At 40.3% G+C, this 14,818-nt stretch overlaps 1 protein-coding gene across 2 annotated transcripts; it reads right to left on the reverse strand.

The window, feature by feature from the left end:
- Positions 1-303: 303 nt before the first annotated feature.
- On the reverse strand, positions 304-14,085 carry LOC139908206 (uncharacterized). 2 transcript variants are annotated; one of them, XM_078284406.1, is made up of 14 exons: positions 13,863-14,085; positions 11,424-11,533; positions 10,139-10,178; positions 9,325-9,353; positions 8,908-8,965; positions 8,644-8,696; positions 6,583-6,615; positions 5,656-5,701; positions 5,458-5,531; positions 4,668-4,715; positions 4,160-4,192; positions 2,727-2,768; positions 1,606-1,715; positions 304-1,508 (listed from the first exon to the last, which is right to left on the reverse strand). In XM_078284406.1, the coding sequence occupies exons 2-14, from the start codon at positions 11,524-11,526 to the stop codon at positions 1,494-1,496; spliced, it is 684 nt and encodes a 227-aa protein (XP_078140532.1). In that variant the 5' UTR covers positions 11,527-11,533; positions 13,863-14,085; the 3' UTR covers positions 304-1,493. The 2 variants fall into 2 exon arrangements, with proteins under 2 accessions (XP_078140532.1, XP_078140531.1); XM_078284405.1 differs by having other exon boundaries at positions 1,606-1,718.
- Between the last annotated feature and the right edge of the window lie 733 nt (positions 14,086-14,818).

Raw genomic sequence — 14,818 nt, forward strand, 5'->3', positions numbered from 1 at the left:
CAGGTGAGCCTACTGTACCCTTGCAAGTCACTTAAAGGATAAGTTCAGTGATTTTGGACCTCTATATAATGTGTCTCTTGCATAACTGTAGGACTTGGACCCACAGAGAATATTGGAGGCAGAAAAAAAAACAAACTACAGGGATCAAATTATATATAGGTCCAAAATCCCCGAACCTATACTTTAACTCTTGAGATTTTCAACACAGATCTCAAGCTGCAAAAATAACTGACATTAAGATGAATAGTCAAGTTAATAATCAAAAGACTTTCCTACAAATGCAAGAGAAAGAAATTGGCTGATAACTAAAGGAATGAAACTTAGTACGCGTGTAGAAATTTTGTTAAAATTTTGTTTTGTTTATTGTAGTTATTAGGGGGAAAAAAACCAAACAGTTCTAGTTCAAACAGTTGAAATATGGACGGTTTCGGTTGAGACAGCAGTAACCGTGGTAACAACATAAATACCGTGTAAAAAAAAATTATTTGTGAGTTCAGACATTCTCAGGAGTCGTCAGCAAATCCATAGTAAAGCTCATACGTATCATTTCAGAATATTAAGATGTATACTGTGGAGGATAGGGAAACCTCTACACTATAAAATAAACTGTTAGCCCATAATATTAACTGCAATAGACTGTCGCACGCTGATCAAAATGACAAAAAAAACAAACCAAAAATGATAGAATTTGAACTATTTGTAATATTTTGACGTGACAGAATCAAAACTGAGTAGAGTGAATAAGAGCGGGAACGACATCACCTCCGCTGACCCCAGAACAGCCGCACCGAAGAGGAATTACCACAGCTTCCGTGTCCTGTTGGGAGTCGTCTGCGTCTTCTAAACTCATCCACTTTTCCATTTGCACGGCTGGAAATTGGGAGTTCAACCTTACTCCATTTATGTCAGCACAGCTTCAGTGAACAAAGTATCGCAGGGTCCCAAGCAGCTCAAAACATAAACAAAAAAGCCCTGCAGACAAGTGATGATCAGCAAACTAAAAACTTGTTTTGCGTGCTGATCTCAAATCAGTTTTTTCGTACCGAAGAGGCTGACAAAAGCTTCTATAAGTATTTGAGATCAGCGTTCCTGCTCTAAGAAGCCTTAAACTGAAACTTCTCATTGGCAAACTGAAAAGCATGATTTTTTTTTTTTTTTAAATATATATTCAGGTCTTGAAGAGCATCCATCGGTCTCCAAGAGCAGCTGAATTTATTCCTTTTCTAGTTATTTCCTTGGTTTAAAGACGAAGCTGCGACAGTTTCTTCTTCTTCTTCATGTCTTTTCAGTTTTTCACGGTGCATCCTCAGTGATTTGTCTCAGTCGTTCAGCGATTTCTAAACCTATATTCTATATTTCTATCCAACATAAAAAAAGGTGGAGATACAACAAGCAAGATGACAGTTGAGAAGATCACGGTCAGGCGCTCGCAAGTCACTCCCTTGTCCCTCGTCTCCCCCCTTCCCCCCCGTCTGTCCCATCATGCAGTGGGGCTAGTCGTCCATCATCTGAAAGGAAAAAAAGAAAAACTGAGCAATTGGGCCAAAGTCCTTCAGTCTGCAGAAGAAAAGTGTGAAACATCAGTGAGTTTATATTCGAACCTACCGCTGGTTGATTGACATAGTTCCCCTCTTCATCATCATCATCATCATCATCATCATCATCATCGTCATCATCGCTCTCCTTGTCATTTGCACCCGTCCACTTCAGTGCTGCTGCTGGAGAGAAAGAAGACGGATCGATACCAATACTGACATCCGACACCACATGGAACTCAAAAGTCACAGCAGCAATAACTTAAATTTCTAAATTTCTTTATAAATTTCTGGCTTTCAAATCGTAGTTCCCTCTGGTTGCCAGTAGAGGTCACAGATTACTCCTTTAAATGAGTATTTGCAGTGATAAAGTAGCATGCTTCTGAGATTACAATGCAATTTTAATCTAAAAAAAAAACAAAAAAAAACAAAACAGACCCTAAACTTAAACAAGCTTAAACTGTAGGAGCGATAATGAATACTTGATGGTGAAATCATGTTTCCTGCGCAGGTTGTCTTTGAACTCTGAGGTCTCACTTCTCTCTCTCTCTATTGGTCCAGAGGGAACAAAGTGGCAGAGGTGTGACCAAGTCAACTTTGCTCGAGGCGCAAGTCAGGCACAAGTCTCAAGTCAAGTCCCAAGTCTTAAATGTAGAACACCAAGTCGAGTCAGTTGTTTTTAGTTGTTTTAATAGGATAAAGACTTAGTAAGAGCATCATGAGTTTGATTTCTATAATCAGTTTCAACTTCAGTAAATTCAGTCGTTCCATACAAATTCAGAAAACTATTTAAATTCCATTTAGTCATTTACACAAACACAAGATCTTTTGTCAAGACTATAGAAACCTTTTCAAGTCATCAAAGTACAAGTCAGAGTCAAGTCCCTGAACCGGTCGTCAGCCTCAGATCCATTATAAAAAGGAGTTGTTCTATTGGGTGTACATGCTATATGGACTATAGTGCTGCATGTGGCAGTGACACCAGCAGGGACCACAACCTCCACCTGGGCCAAGTTTCAGACCCACAAGTCTCCAGGTATCAGGCTCATTAGACCCTCTGACACACCAGCAAAGACGTAGATTCAGCTGCACTCTAACATCAGGCGTTAAAGTCCAAAAGCACGTTAAAGTGGATTAAAGTACCCTGAGGTGAGCGAGAGGTCGCTGCTGTCGGTGTGTTTCCAAACTCACCTGCAGTCTGCGGCAGCTCCACATTCAAATAGTCTCTATCATCTGAGGAGGAGGGAGGAAGAAGACAGTGATGCTACAGCACTTTAAAAAACTAAAAATAAGATCAAAAATTAAGAAAAAACACTTTACATTATGTGTTCATTAACTGTTAACTAATGCATTTACTAACATGAATTAAACATGAATAACAACATTAAAAAAGATTAGTTAATGTTAAATGCACAACAAACAACTGCATTAAGTAATGTTGTTATACCTGATTGTTAATGCCAATGTATTGTTTGTTTAGACAATACATTGGCATTAACAAACATGTATAACAACATTACATAATGCAGTTGTTTATTGTTTATTTAATATGAACTCATCTTTGTTAATGTCACTGTTCATGCTTAATTCATGTTAGTAAACACATTAGTTAACATTATTAACAAACATGTATAACAACATTAATTAATGCAGCTGTTCATGTGCATTTAACATTAACTAATCTCTTTTAATGTTGTTATTCATGTTTAATTCATGTTAGCAAATGCATTAGTTAACATTAGTTAATGAACACTTAATGTTAAGTGTTACTGAAAAAATAGAATAAAAAAATGAAATGAAGAAAATAAAAATATATATATATATATATTCTTTTTTAAGAGAAAAATAAATGAAAAAACAAACAAAAAGGACATATACAACAGGGTTTCAGCTCTAATAATAACTAAAGGTCATATAAACATGCAACACTAGAACATTAAAATATGACTTGGTCCCACCTTTTGGAGTGGGTTTTCAAAATAATAATATATCATAAATGATTATAATAAATAATGATAAATTTGGCATCACTACACAGACAATATGGAGTCGGACAATATTATCGGTTGGCTGTTCACAAACTCAGTCTGGCAGCATTTGTGCTAAAAAGTAAAAAAAAAAAAAAAAAAAGTGATCTCAATTCTGAGAAACACTAACATTATCAGTACCACCGGTGTGAGATAGAGACCGCTCGTCTCCACCGAGGTCTCATTTGTTTACAGTAATTAATTAATTTGACAATGACATGCTGATGTTTGATACACACAGCACCTTTAACTGGAGCGATTTTGACCAGAGATATTTTCAGTCAGTAAAGATGTAAGTGTGATCTTTGACTTGATTTCTTTTTTCTTTAATCTCTGGATGAATGTCATCCTGTTCACACCACATCAGCCAGTCTGTGTCTAAACATTCTGTAACGGGGCGGTGAGGTGGCCTTGTAACCAGCAGGTCTGATCCGGTGTCCCTGCTGACGTGTCCTGACTGAGCAACACAAGAACCTCCAGGACTCTGCACCCTTACAAACTGTCTTCATGTCTGTGAGACACTTTCCTGGTTACACTGTGATCAGTACGGTGACCTAATCTTATCTGTCACTGCAATTCAAAGCAAATTCAGCTTACCGTCTGCAGGATTCTCATAACTTGGATTACTTTCTGTAGGAAATAAATGCCATATTATTAGATTTTTCAAAGACACAATCAAAACAAACAAAAAGGACAAATACAACAGGGTTTCAGCTCTAATAATAACTACAGGTCATATAAACATGCAACACTAGAACATGTGAAAATCTGACTTGGTCCCACCTTTTGGAGTGGGTTTTCAAAATAATAATATATCATAAATGATTATAATAAATAATGATAAATTTGGCATCGCTACACAGACTATATTATCGGTTGGCTGTTCACAAACTCAGTCAGGCAGCATTTGTGCTAAAAAGTAAAAAAAAAAAAAAAAAAAAGTTCTGCCAAAAGCAAAAAAATATCGCTTCAAACTGAAACCTGTTCAGCTGCTCAGGTGCAGCTGCTGGTTCTGCTGGGAGACTGAGGATCCATTAACATTAACATTACATTAACATTAACATTATATTAACATTAACATTACCACACATTATAAATCACTCACCCGGCTCTATGCTTGGGTCGACGTTCACATAGTGCGGCTCTACATCGACTGTTGAGAGAGAACAGCACATCATGTCAGGTGTGAAATGACAGCGACAGCATTACTTCATTATTCACATGACATATTTATCTAATGCTTTTAATATTATTTAATACTTCATCCTCCAAAACCTAACCTAAGTTGTTAAACTGACACTTCACATTAATAGCAACCCGTTATGTGCTTTACTCATGCCATGCCATTTTTTTTCCAAATAGTGGATACAGAAGTGGCACTATCTGCATTTTCTCTTCTCTATTTTTTTCTGTGGACGTCAGTGAGGAAATTGGAGAGAAAAAAAAAACACTAAAAAAGTGCAGCCTCTGTGCTTTCATACATAGTGTTGGAAGTATGAAAGTTTAGTTTTTCTTTGAAACTCCAGCAACTGGAACCAAATACATTAACTCCATTAGAGACACAGCTGATCCTCTCTGTTTCCCATCATAAAACTGTTAAGAAGCATTGAAGTGACCTGGTTAAAGGTTTCCTAGCAAGACAGGTAAAATGGAAAAGAAAATGTCTTATTATTGTCTAAAGATTAAATATGAATCACACACATGCCATTAAATGTTTTTGCAAGTAAGTAAACAGGATGAATATTTTTGCACAAACTAAAATCTTCTGTTATTGGAATTTGTACAATTCTTTACATCAAAAAATCTTGAATAAATGTATTTTGAACTAATTTTGTAGCACAAGAAAATGTGCAAAAAGTCTCATTTTGGAGTGAAACTCTTCAGCCAAACTGTACCTGAACTGTGAGTCGAGGCGAGACTTTGACTGGACTGACGAATCTCAACTTTGGGCGGATCAGGCAGCACTTTTCTATAGGAGGAGGAGAGAGAGAGAAGGGGAGGACGGGGTCAGACGCACCGGCCATCTAAAAACATGGGGGGGGAAACAATGAAAGAGAAAGAGAGAAAGAAAGAAAGAAAGAAAGGAAACGTACACATAGCCCGGCTCTTCTCCATCGCTCTCGTTTTCGTACTCCGGTCCTGCACAACAAGATGGCCGTGTCAGATCAAATGGAATGACATCACAAATACATGCTGCAGTAGGCGGAGTCTATCTGTCAATCAAGCCCTTTAATGGTGTCAGTGAGCGCTCCTAACGTTAAAACTCAGTAGAAGTAAAGTAGAATACCAGTCCAAATTATTATCTTTAGAAACCAGAGAGCCAAGACTCTACTGCTATTATGGAAGAGAATAGAATTACCAGCAGTATTTCATCGTCTCTGTACTTTGTTAGTGTAAACAAACGAGACGATCACAGAAAAGACTGGCAGCCTCTACGCTGCATTTTACACTGTTGTTGCCACATCCTCACTGTGATGGGAAGCAGAGGGGTTCATGGGAAATGTAGTCTTTATTTTGAGGAACACTAACATTATCAGTACCACCGGTGTGAGATAGAGGCGACCGGTCGTCTCCACCGAGGTCTCATTTGTTTACAGTAATTATACCAAGGTATTAATATCACAGTTAATTTGACAATGACATGCTGATGTTTGATACACACAGCACCTTTAACTGGAGCGATTTTGACCAGAGATATTTTCAGTCAGTAAAGATGTAAGTGTGATCTTTGACTTGATTTCTTTTTTCTTTAATCTCTGGATGAATGTCATCCTGTTCACACCACATCAGCCAGTCTGTGTCTAAACATTCTGTAACGGGGCGGTGAGGTGGCCTTGTAACCAGCAGGTCTGATCCGGTGTCCCTGCTGACGTGTCCTGACTGAGCAACACAAGAACCTCCAGGACTCTGCACCCTTACAAACTGTCTTCATGTCTGTGAGACACTTTCCTGGTTACACTGTGATCAGTACGGTGACCTAATCTTATCTGTCACTGCAATTCAAAGCAAATTCAGCTTACCGTCTGCAGGATTCTCATAACTTGGATTACTTTCTGTAGGAAATAAATGCCATATTATTAGATTTTTCAAAGACACAATTACATGATTGTTTGAGAAAGAGTTATCATCTGCAAATAGATAACTGCATCAAACATTTCATTTCTCATTTTTCTCATTCATTAAAGTCCACAAGAAAAAGGGGAGACTAAAGGAGAAAAGAAAGTCAGAGAACGACAGACAAGACACACTTGAGCTGTCTAATGTCCAGCCATATATTAAACATAACCCAGTATGCTAATGAGGTCATTAATTAAACTAATCAATACATTAATTAGAAAATATCTCTCTGTCAACACATAACACATGGTTGGTATTAATACAAACTCTGTATCTTAAAGTGTTAAGTTACAGTAGTTTCAGGAAAATCAGTTTTTGCTCATTAACATGCAAATTTATGCAGTAAGGTGCTCCAAATTCGAATCAGTTCATCTACTCTATAGGGGTTTATATCAGTTTCTATCATGTATTGTTCTGGAGTTTCAGTTTTTCTCAACTGATTTGACACATTTCTCCAAACTAAACTCAAAACAGTGAACAAAACTAACTGAACATTTTCTTTATTTTCACACAAAACACTGAACTACATTTAACATTTTTCCAAACGCTACACACAAAACTCTCCAAACTAAGGTCCATGTTCTCAAAATAGTTCACACAGTGGTCTAAACTCTTTATAATATACCCTGCCTTTAACTAATAGTCTAATAATACATTTTCATCGTTTTCGCACAAATTACAAAACTACATAACCCATAAACCCTCTGCCTGACAGATGAAAGGGTTGATGAGGAATAAAGTCGTTGGTTACAACAGTAAATTTGTTTGCAGCTTCTTTTGAAGTAAATTGTGCCTTACTATACTGTATCACACATAAACAAACATGTAAAACATGACTTTACCAAAACTGACAAATGTATTATGTGAAACCATGAACTATTACATGCTGTGTTATAAAGTGCTGAGTGTGGACATACAGTGTTTCCAAAATTTCGAGGAACAGATGTTTTGTTTACTGTAAATGATTGTTTCAAATTATAGATAAAATCTGATTAAAAAAAAAAAAGAGATCGAATGAATAAATGACGTATGTGTTGTTTTGATGTCAGTGTTTGGTTTCTATAAAGATGTTATCTGAAATGAAAGCAACTCTTCAGTTTGCAGTGTTGCAGTTTTGTTTTGCAAAGTGACAACTCTGTTTCAAGAACATGAGCCTCAGTTTGGAGAAATGAGAGAGACAGACAGACAGACAGACAGACAGAGAGACAGACAGAGACAGACAGACAGAGAGACAGACAGAGAGACAGATAGAGAGACAGACAGACAGACAGAGAGACAGATAGAGAGACAGACAGAAAGAGACAGACAGACAGATAGAGACAGACAGACAGAGAGACAGATAGAGAGACAGACAGACAGATAGAGAAAGACAGACAGACAGACAGACAGATAGAGAAAGACAGACAGACAGACAGACAGATAGAGAAAGACAGACAGACAGACAGACAGATAGAGAAAGACAGACAGACAGACAGACAGAGAGACAGATAGAGAGACAGACAGACAGATAGAGAAAGACAGACAGACAGACAGACAGATAGAGAAAGACAGACAGACAGACAGACAGAGAGACAGACAGAGAGAGAGACAGAGACAGACAGACAGACAGACAGAGAGACAGATAGAGAGACAGACAGACAGATAGAGAAAGACAGACAGACAGACAGACAGATAGAGAAAGACAGACAGACAGAGAAAGACAGACAGACAGACAGAGAGAGAGACAGAGAGACAGACAGACAGACAGACAGACAGAGAGACAGACAGAGAGAGAGAGACAGACAGACAGACAACAGACAGACAGACAGATAGAGAAAGACAGACAGAGAGAGAGACAGACAGACAGAGAGACAGACAGACGCCATGATGACAGAAAGTCCCACATACCATGAACCAGGGTGGAGGGACAGAAAGTGACGGACAGAAGACTGAGACACCAGCCAAAAGAGAAGGAGACATCTCACCATTTTCTGTCAGGGTGAAGGAGTGATGCCGCTGAGGAGCCAGCGAGGGGGAGCTGAGGGAGGAAACAGAAACACAAGCTGCTGTCAGACCGCAGCTGGACCAGACTGCACCGAGCTCACTTCGCTCGTCAAGGGAAGGAGACGCTTAAAGATCGAGTTATGAGCCTCGAGGTAATCAGTATATACTTTAATACTGCTGATAGTGAGCTGTGTGTGTGTGTGTGTGTGTGTGTGTGTGTGTGTGTGTGTGTGTAAGAAACTCACAAAGGTGAAAGCAGGGTGGAGGGACGATTGATAGAGTTCGCGTCAATAGAAGGTTGGTCTGTAATTCAACAGAGACGACATCATCATCATCATCATCATCACCACTATGACTGCAGAATCCAGAGATGGTAAAATAATACAAATCATATTAATTCTTCACCATGGATTGCCCTGGAACACGAATGTATCGCTCACTAGATTCATGTGTGTTAAAGTCTACAGAAAACTACAATCATGGCGTCTCGACGGCCTCGCTGGGTTTTCCCACGGGACTTGAACGCAGCATAAAGTGACTTTCCTACATGTAGTTTATGTATCCCATCATGTTGAACCTGTACTTGTTGAACTATTACGTCCCACAAACATGATATCAGGAAGAAACCGATTTCCAAAGCACATCAAGTGTTTCTGACTCACATGGATGGATCAGCCCGAACCGAGTGGACCTGAGCGGAGCGGAGAGGAGAGACACATTACCCAGAGTTCAGCTGCCGGCGCTTCATTCATCATTCATACTCATCATCTCATGCGGCTCTAAAACTGTCAGATGTGCGGTTACCACAGCTCATTTTAATTAGAAGTAGTTCACAATACTTATAGTCTTTACTATGGGAACTGTCTGACTTGTTCATGTGTCACTGACAATTTTGAACATTATTGCAGTCTAAATTATTGTAAGAATATGATGTTTCACTTTTTTTTTTCTTTTGGCTTGCACATCCCTGTGTGGATTGATCACTATTGGCTACAGAGATCATTGATTTTCTCAAGACCAAATCTTTCTTTTCTCTACTGTTTGTGTAATTTTTCAAGCCATTTAGGCTATTTTCAGTTATCATAGAGTCAGTTGAATGTCTGTGGTGAATTCATCCATTCCAGGCTCAGCTAAGTTCAGAGTTTGACTGTTTTGATGGATTAATGTTGAAGTCAGAGTGCTGGAAAACAAACACGTTGCCGCCTAATGAGCTGAACACAGTAATTATTGTCATTACAAACACAAAAAGGTAGCTGGTGTATCTTTGAAACAATGCACACTGTGTGAAATGCATCATAGATACACAAGGAGAAGCAGCGTTTACTGGGAAAATAAAAATCATTCTGGTGTAGTAAACACTTCTCCCCATCCAAACCCTGTGTGTTTAACTGTGTTGGAGGAGACTGAGGTATCCTTGGTGTATCTGCAGTATCTGTCATTCAGTTTCCTTCTCAGTAAAGAGAGTAAAGCTCTTACGGTATGTACTCCTCTGAAGCGTGGCCCTGCCTGATGGACACTGAGGAAACACAAAACAGAAAACAGTTAAAAAGCATCACTTTACTCCAGTTTGCTGTTCCTGGGGGTTTGGGGCTGCAGGACTGTGTAAACTAGTCTAAAGTGACTGTGGAGGAAAACTGACTTTGTATTTGCTAAATATATAGAGATGTACTTTTAAACACATCCCAAATCATCAAGGTTTAATGCTAAGTGAGCAAATGGTGAGTCTGGAGGTGATTCCACTTTATCAGGGATCAATACAAAAGCCTTTTAGTATTATAGACCTTTCTGGGTTTTTTTTTTCTATGGTTAAAATTATGGTTAGACTGATAAAATGAGCTGATATTGGTCTTTTATTAAAAATCAGATCGGGTCCGGTCAGTGTCGTCCACATGATGCAGTTTGATTGATTACATATTTGTTCCAGAATTGATCAATACTACACTGCTTGTCTATGGGAAGACCTTAACCTGAACTGGTTCTAATGAGACATTTTGATCAAATGCCACACCAGTTTGCATGAAGGAGAAGAGAAGGAGGAAAAGAAGAAGGATTAGTTGAAGGAGAAGAAGTAGAAGGCAGCGAAGGAGAAGGAGGAGGGGATGGAGAAGGAGGAAGGAGAAGAAGGGGAAAGGAGGAGGAGAAGGAGAAGAAGGGGAAGGAGAAGGAGGGGAAGGAGAAGGGGATGGAGAAGAAGGACGAGAAGGAAAAGGGGAAGGACAAGAAGGGGATGAGGAGGAGGACGAGAAGGAGAAGGGGAAGGACAAGAAGGGGATGAGGAGGAGGACGAGAAGGAGAAGGGGAAGGACAAGAAGGAGGATGAGAAGGAGGAGAAGAGGAAGGAGGATAAGGAGAAGCAGAAAGAGGAGTAGAAGATGAAGGAGGAGAAGAATAAGGAAAATGAGGAGAAGAAGACAAAGAAGAAGAAAGAGAAGAAGGAGATAAATTCATTAAAAACTCATTAAGAATAATTCATTGTTTCAGTGGAGACTTTTAGTCCCATGATGCTCTAATGTTGTTTCAGAGGCTTTTCCACCCTGATGACAGTAAAACTTTGATTTTTTATGTTTTTTTTAAGCATGAACATGGTCAAATTTAAAGATTCTGAATATCAGCTCAAAATATTGCCTATCAGTTTTATCAGAGTTAAACTGCCCCCTCGCAGCCGCGTGTCGCAGCATTGAGGCTCGTTATCGAAAAGCGCGGCAGGCGTTAACCACGTGTCGACACTGCAGACGTGTGATGTGACGCAACGCCGTCCCACCCAGAGGTCCTTTGTTCCCGCAGTCCAGGCAGACGGAGGCCAGCAGGACCAGGGAGACCAAGACCAGGCCAGCCAGGAACCAGCCGAACCAAGAGACCTCCATGGTTCACCTGAGGAGGACGAGACAGGATGATGATGTCACTGCTGGAGTCCATTCACCTGCAATTCAACCCAATCAGTCCGGACACCACCTTTAACATCAAAAACATCTATTGTGATAAATAGGCGATTATATCCAATCTATTAGGAATATTTACTAGTGTTATGTGAATCGTAGGTTCAGTTTACATCTCGAATTGAGTGAAATGACCCTGGTTACGGCCATGCCATCTTGGTCTTGTATTTTTTCTTTTCAAAAACTAATTTAAATCTGTCATTGCATTACAAAAATGTATCAATATTTAAATCTTTCAGCCATAAACGCACTAGAAATCCAACACAAATGAAACGTGTGTGTGTACAGGGGGCGATACGCTACAATACATTCAAAACGTGTTATTCAACTTCTCTTCGCTCAAATTTCAAACTAGCAAACTAACTTTTTTAGTTTGTTTGCTAGGGCTGAAAATGTGAAAGTTGGGCTTCATTTGATAAAACAAAAATAAAACTATTTTGAATAAAAAAATAGGTCAGTACTGTAAGTTTTATCTCTGATAAAAAGGACCTCAGACATACAAAAACATATTTACAAATTTTACATAAAGTTTCTCTGTCAAGAGCCTTCATAGTCTTGGTGACAAACAGTCAGTTGGTGAGTAATGGATTCATGATCTGTCAGTTAACACAGTGCTCAGGTCACATGTGCTGCTCAGAATGGGAGGAGAAAGGAAGAGGAAATTAGATTATGAGATCAAGAACAAAACCATAAAGTTTTATCCCTTGAGATAATGGTTAATCACAGCTATGAAGTGTAATCATATTTTTCCTTTTAATATTACATTTTTCAAGTTTGGAGGCAAAGTAATCCCAAAATTACTCCTACTGACTTGGTGTAATGCAGCAGATTACGTTACTAATTACAAATTTTAAAAAAGTAAATGCTAATCTGTAACGGATTACATTTGGAGAACGACCTTTCCAGCCCTGACAACAGCTAAAGATGCATTCTGGGAAGTTACAGACATAAAATTTGAAGAGTTTCATCCAAAATGAGTGACCCAGCATCTGAAAAATGACACTTACTAAATTAAACTAGCTTATATTTAATATATTCCTTATAAAATAGCAACATCTTAGAGAATGTAATCTTCTTTACTTTAATATCAACACCAGATGAACACGAGGAAGCAACGTTTCATCCCGACCTGAGAATGAAACTCTCTCCATTCTCATGGTTTTCGTAAACCGGTGGTTATCACATTATCGTAGCTGCAGTTAATAAACGGCACACAGAAGCATTGTGGGAACATGATGATCTAAACCCTCATCATGGTGGAGTGTTGCACAGGAAGGAAAACCATCTCACACGTGGTCCGACTGACTGACACAGTTCATTTTCCTTCCTGTACGAACCTGATGATCTCTCCACTGTCTGATCACTGACCGATCAACTTCAACTCCCTGTATGTGGAGTCACAGAGAACACCTGCACCCACCCACCCACCCACACACACACACACACACACCTCACCCCACATGCTCCACATGTACTGCAAACCTCAATGTACGCAGGAGAGAAATGGTTCACAGCCGGTTTTACTCCAGTGCAAATCAAACCTGTAGCTCCCACCTCATACTAGACCAACTCTTGATAATTTAACTCAAAAGCTTCTGCTGCAGCGTCTACAGAGCGATCGAAAGTAGTTTCCCACTCCCACTCAAGACTGCAACGTAAATGGCAGCCATCTTGTGTTTTTTGGCTCCATCTCCAAACTCAATAAGGAGTGATATTCTGTTCAAAACAGAACATAAAAGATAAAAAAAAACCTGGTAAATCACATGCAGCAGGGACATGCTTTTATTTGATGCAGCTGCCCAAAGGAAGGGAAGATGGAAGAGTCAAGGAAAAGAAGTGTGTGTGTGTGTGTGTGTGTGTTGAGGAGAGAAAGGGAGGTTATAGTTAAATAGTTAAAGTGAAAGAGGAGACTTTGGCCTTGCATCACATCTCTCCCCAGCAAACACCTCGACACTTACAGATGTTGAACACGACAACCTGCACCAACATTAAAAACCGTGTAAATATAAAACGTTGAGAGCTGCCTGCATCGTTTTGTGAAATCAGGAGCTAAATCTCTCTCTGATATCAGCTCGAAACAATCCTGTGAAAAAAAAAAACCCCATCTGCGCTCGTTTGGGTCGCCGTTCCGCTCGGGCCACGTCCCGCACGTCGCCCGTCCGTCCGTCAAATGCATGCTGGGTATAAGTCCGAGGCAGCGTCTCCCCACAGGCCGCAAACTAAAACCTGAGAGGACGAGAGACGAAGAGAAGAAACAGACTTACCTACACCTGAGGAACGGCACTTAAAGAAGAGGGGAAGCTGAGCGGCAGAGAGGAGGATCTGGATCAGTGGAGTCTGTGCTGGTCTCTCCAGGAGGCTTCTACTGTAACCAAACATCAGGCATGTCTGGAGTCTCTCCCTCGCTGACGGACAAACCTTCCTCCTTTCCTGGAACTTGCAGTTTTTCCCCTTCCTCCCTGCTGTCTAACCTGGCGGCCCTGTGCACCTTCGCTACACTCGGCGACCTACTTGGTGCTTTCCTCCACCCTTCCTCCTCCCCCTCCATCCCCCCCTCCTTCTCGTCACAAACTCTCCTACTCCGTCATCGCTGCGCCCAACCACCATCTCCGAAGAGCCTCTCTGAGTTGACTCGTTCTCACACGGCGGGTTTCGCTTCGCCTCCCGCCACAGATCTTTGTGATCTTCCTCAACGGCTCCTCTGAGAACAAAAAAGGCCTCTCAGATTCACGATGAAACACATGGAAGACAGAGAGAGAGAGAGTGAGACAGAGAGAGAGAAAAAAAGGGCAAAGCATCAAAACTGGACCACTGATTTCACACCATCTTTGATTCAGTAGATGAAGGTGTCTAGCAAAGTGTCAAGAGTTCTCCAGCAGTTGAAATCCCTTAAAAAACAATCATAAAAGCCTGTTTAAGGTTTGTTGGAGTGAATACTGATGTGTGGGTGATTAAACTTTCCTCTTTTAGGCCGCTACCACTCTGGCAACTGGCTGCCAAAAGGGAGAGGGCCTGCAGCTCAGAAGCGCAAAATGTCAAAAACGCATTTCGCACAAACACCTCTACTAGTGGAGGCTGTACCATCACACCTCAGTGCAGATGGCGGAGTTAACGCTGCAATACTGTGCGAGCGTTGCTGCTGCAGCCGCCGCGCTGCGACTCAACATCCTCCCACCTACTAACAGGAAACCGCACCGAGGGAAGGAAGCCGAGTCCTCCC

This window comes from Centroberyx gerrardi, chromosome 7 (assembly GCF_048128805.1).
Source record: "Centroberyx gerrardi isolate f3 chromosome 7, fCenGer3.hap1.cur.20231027, whole genome shotgun sequence".
Lineage (NCBI taxonomy): Eukaryota > Metazoa > Chordata > Actinopteri > Beryciformes > Berycidae > Centroberyx > Centroberyx gerrardi.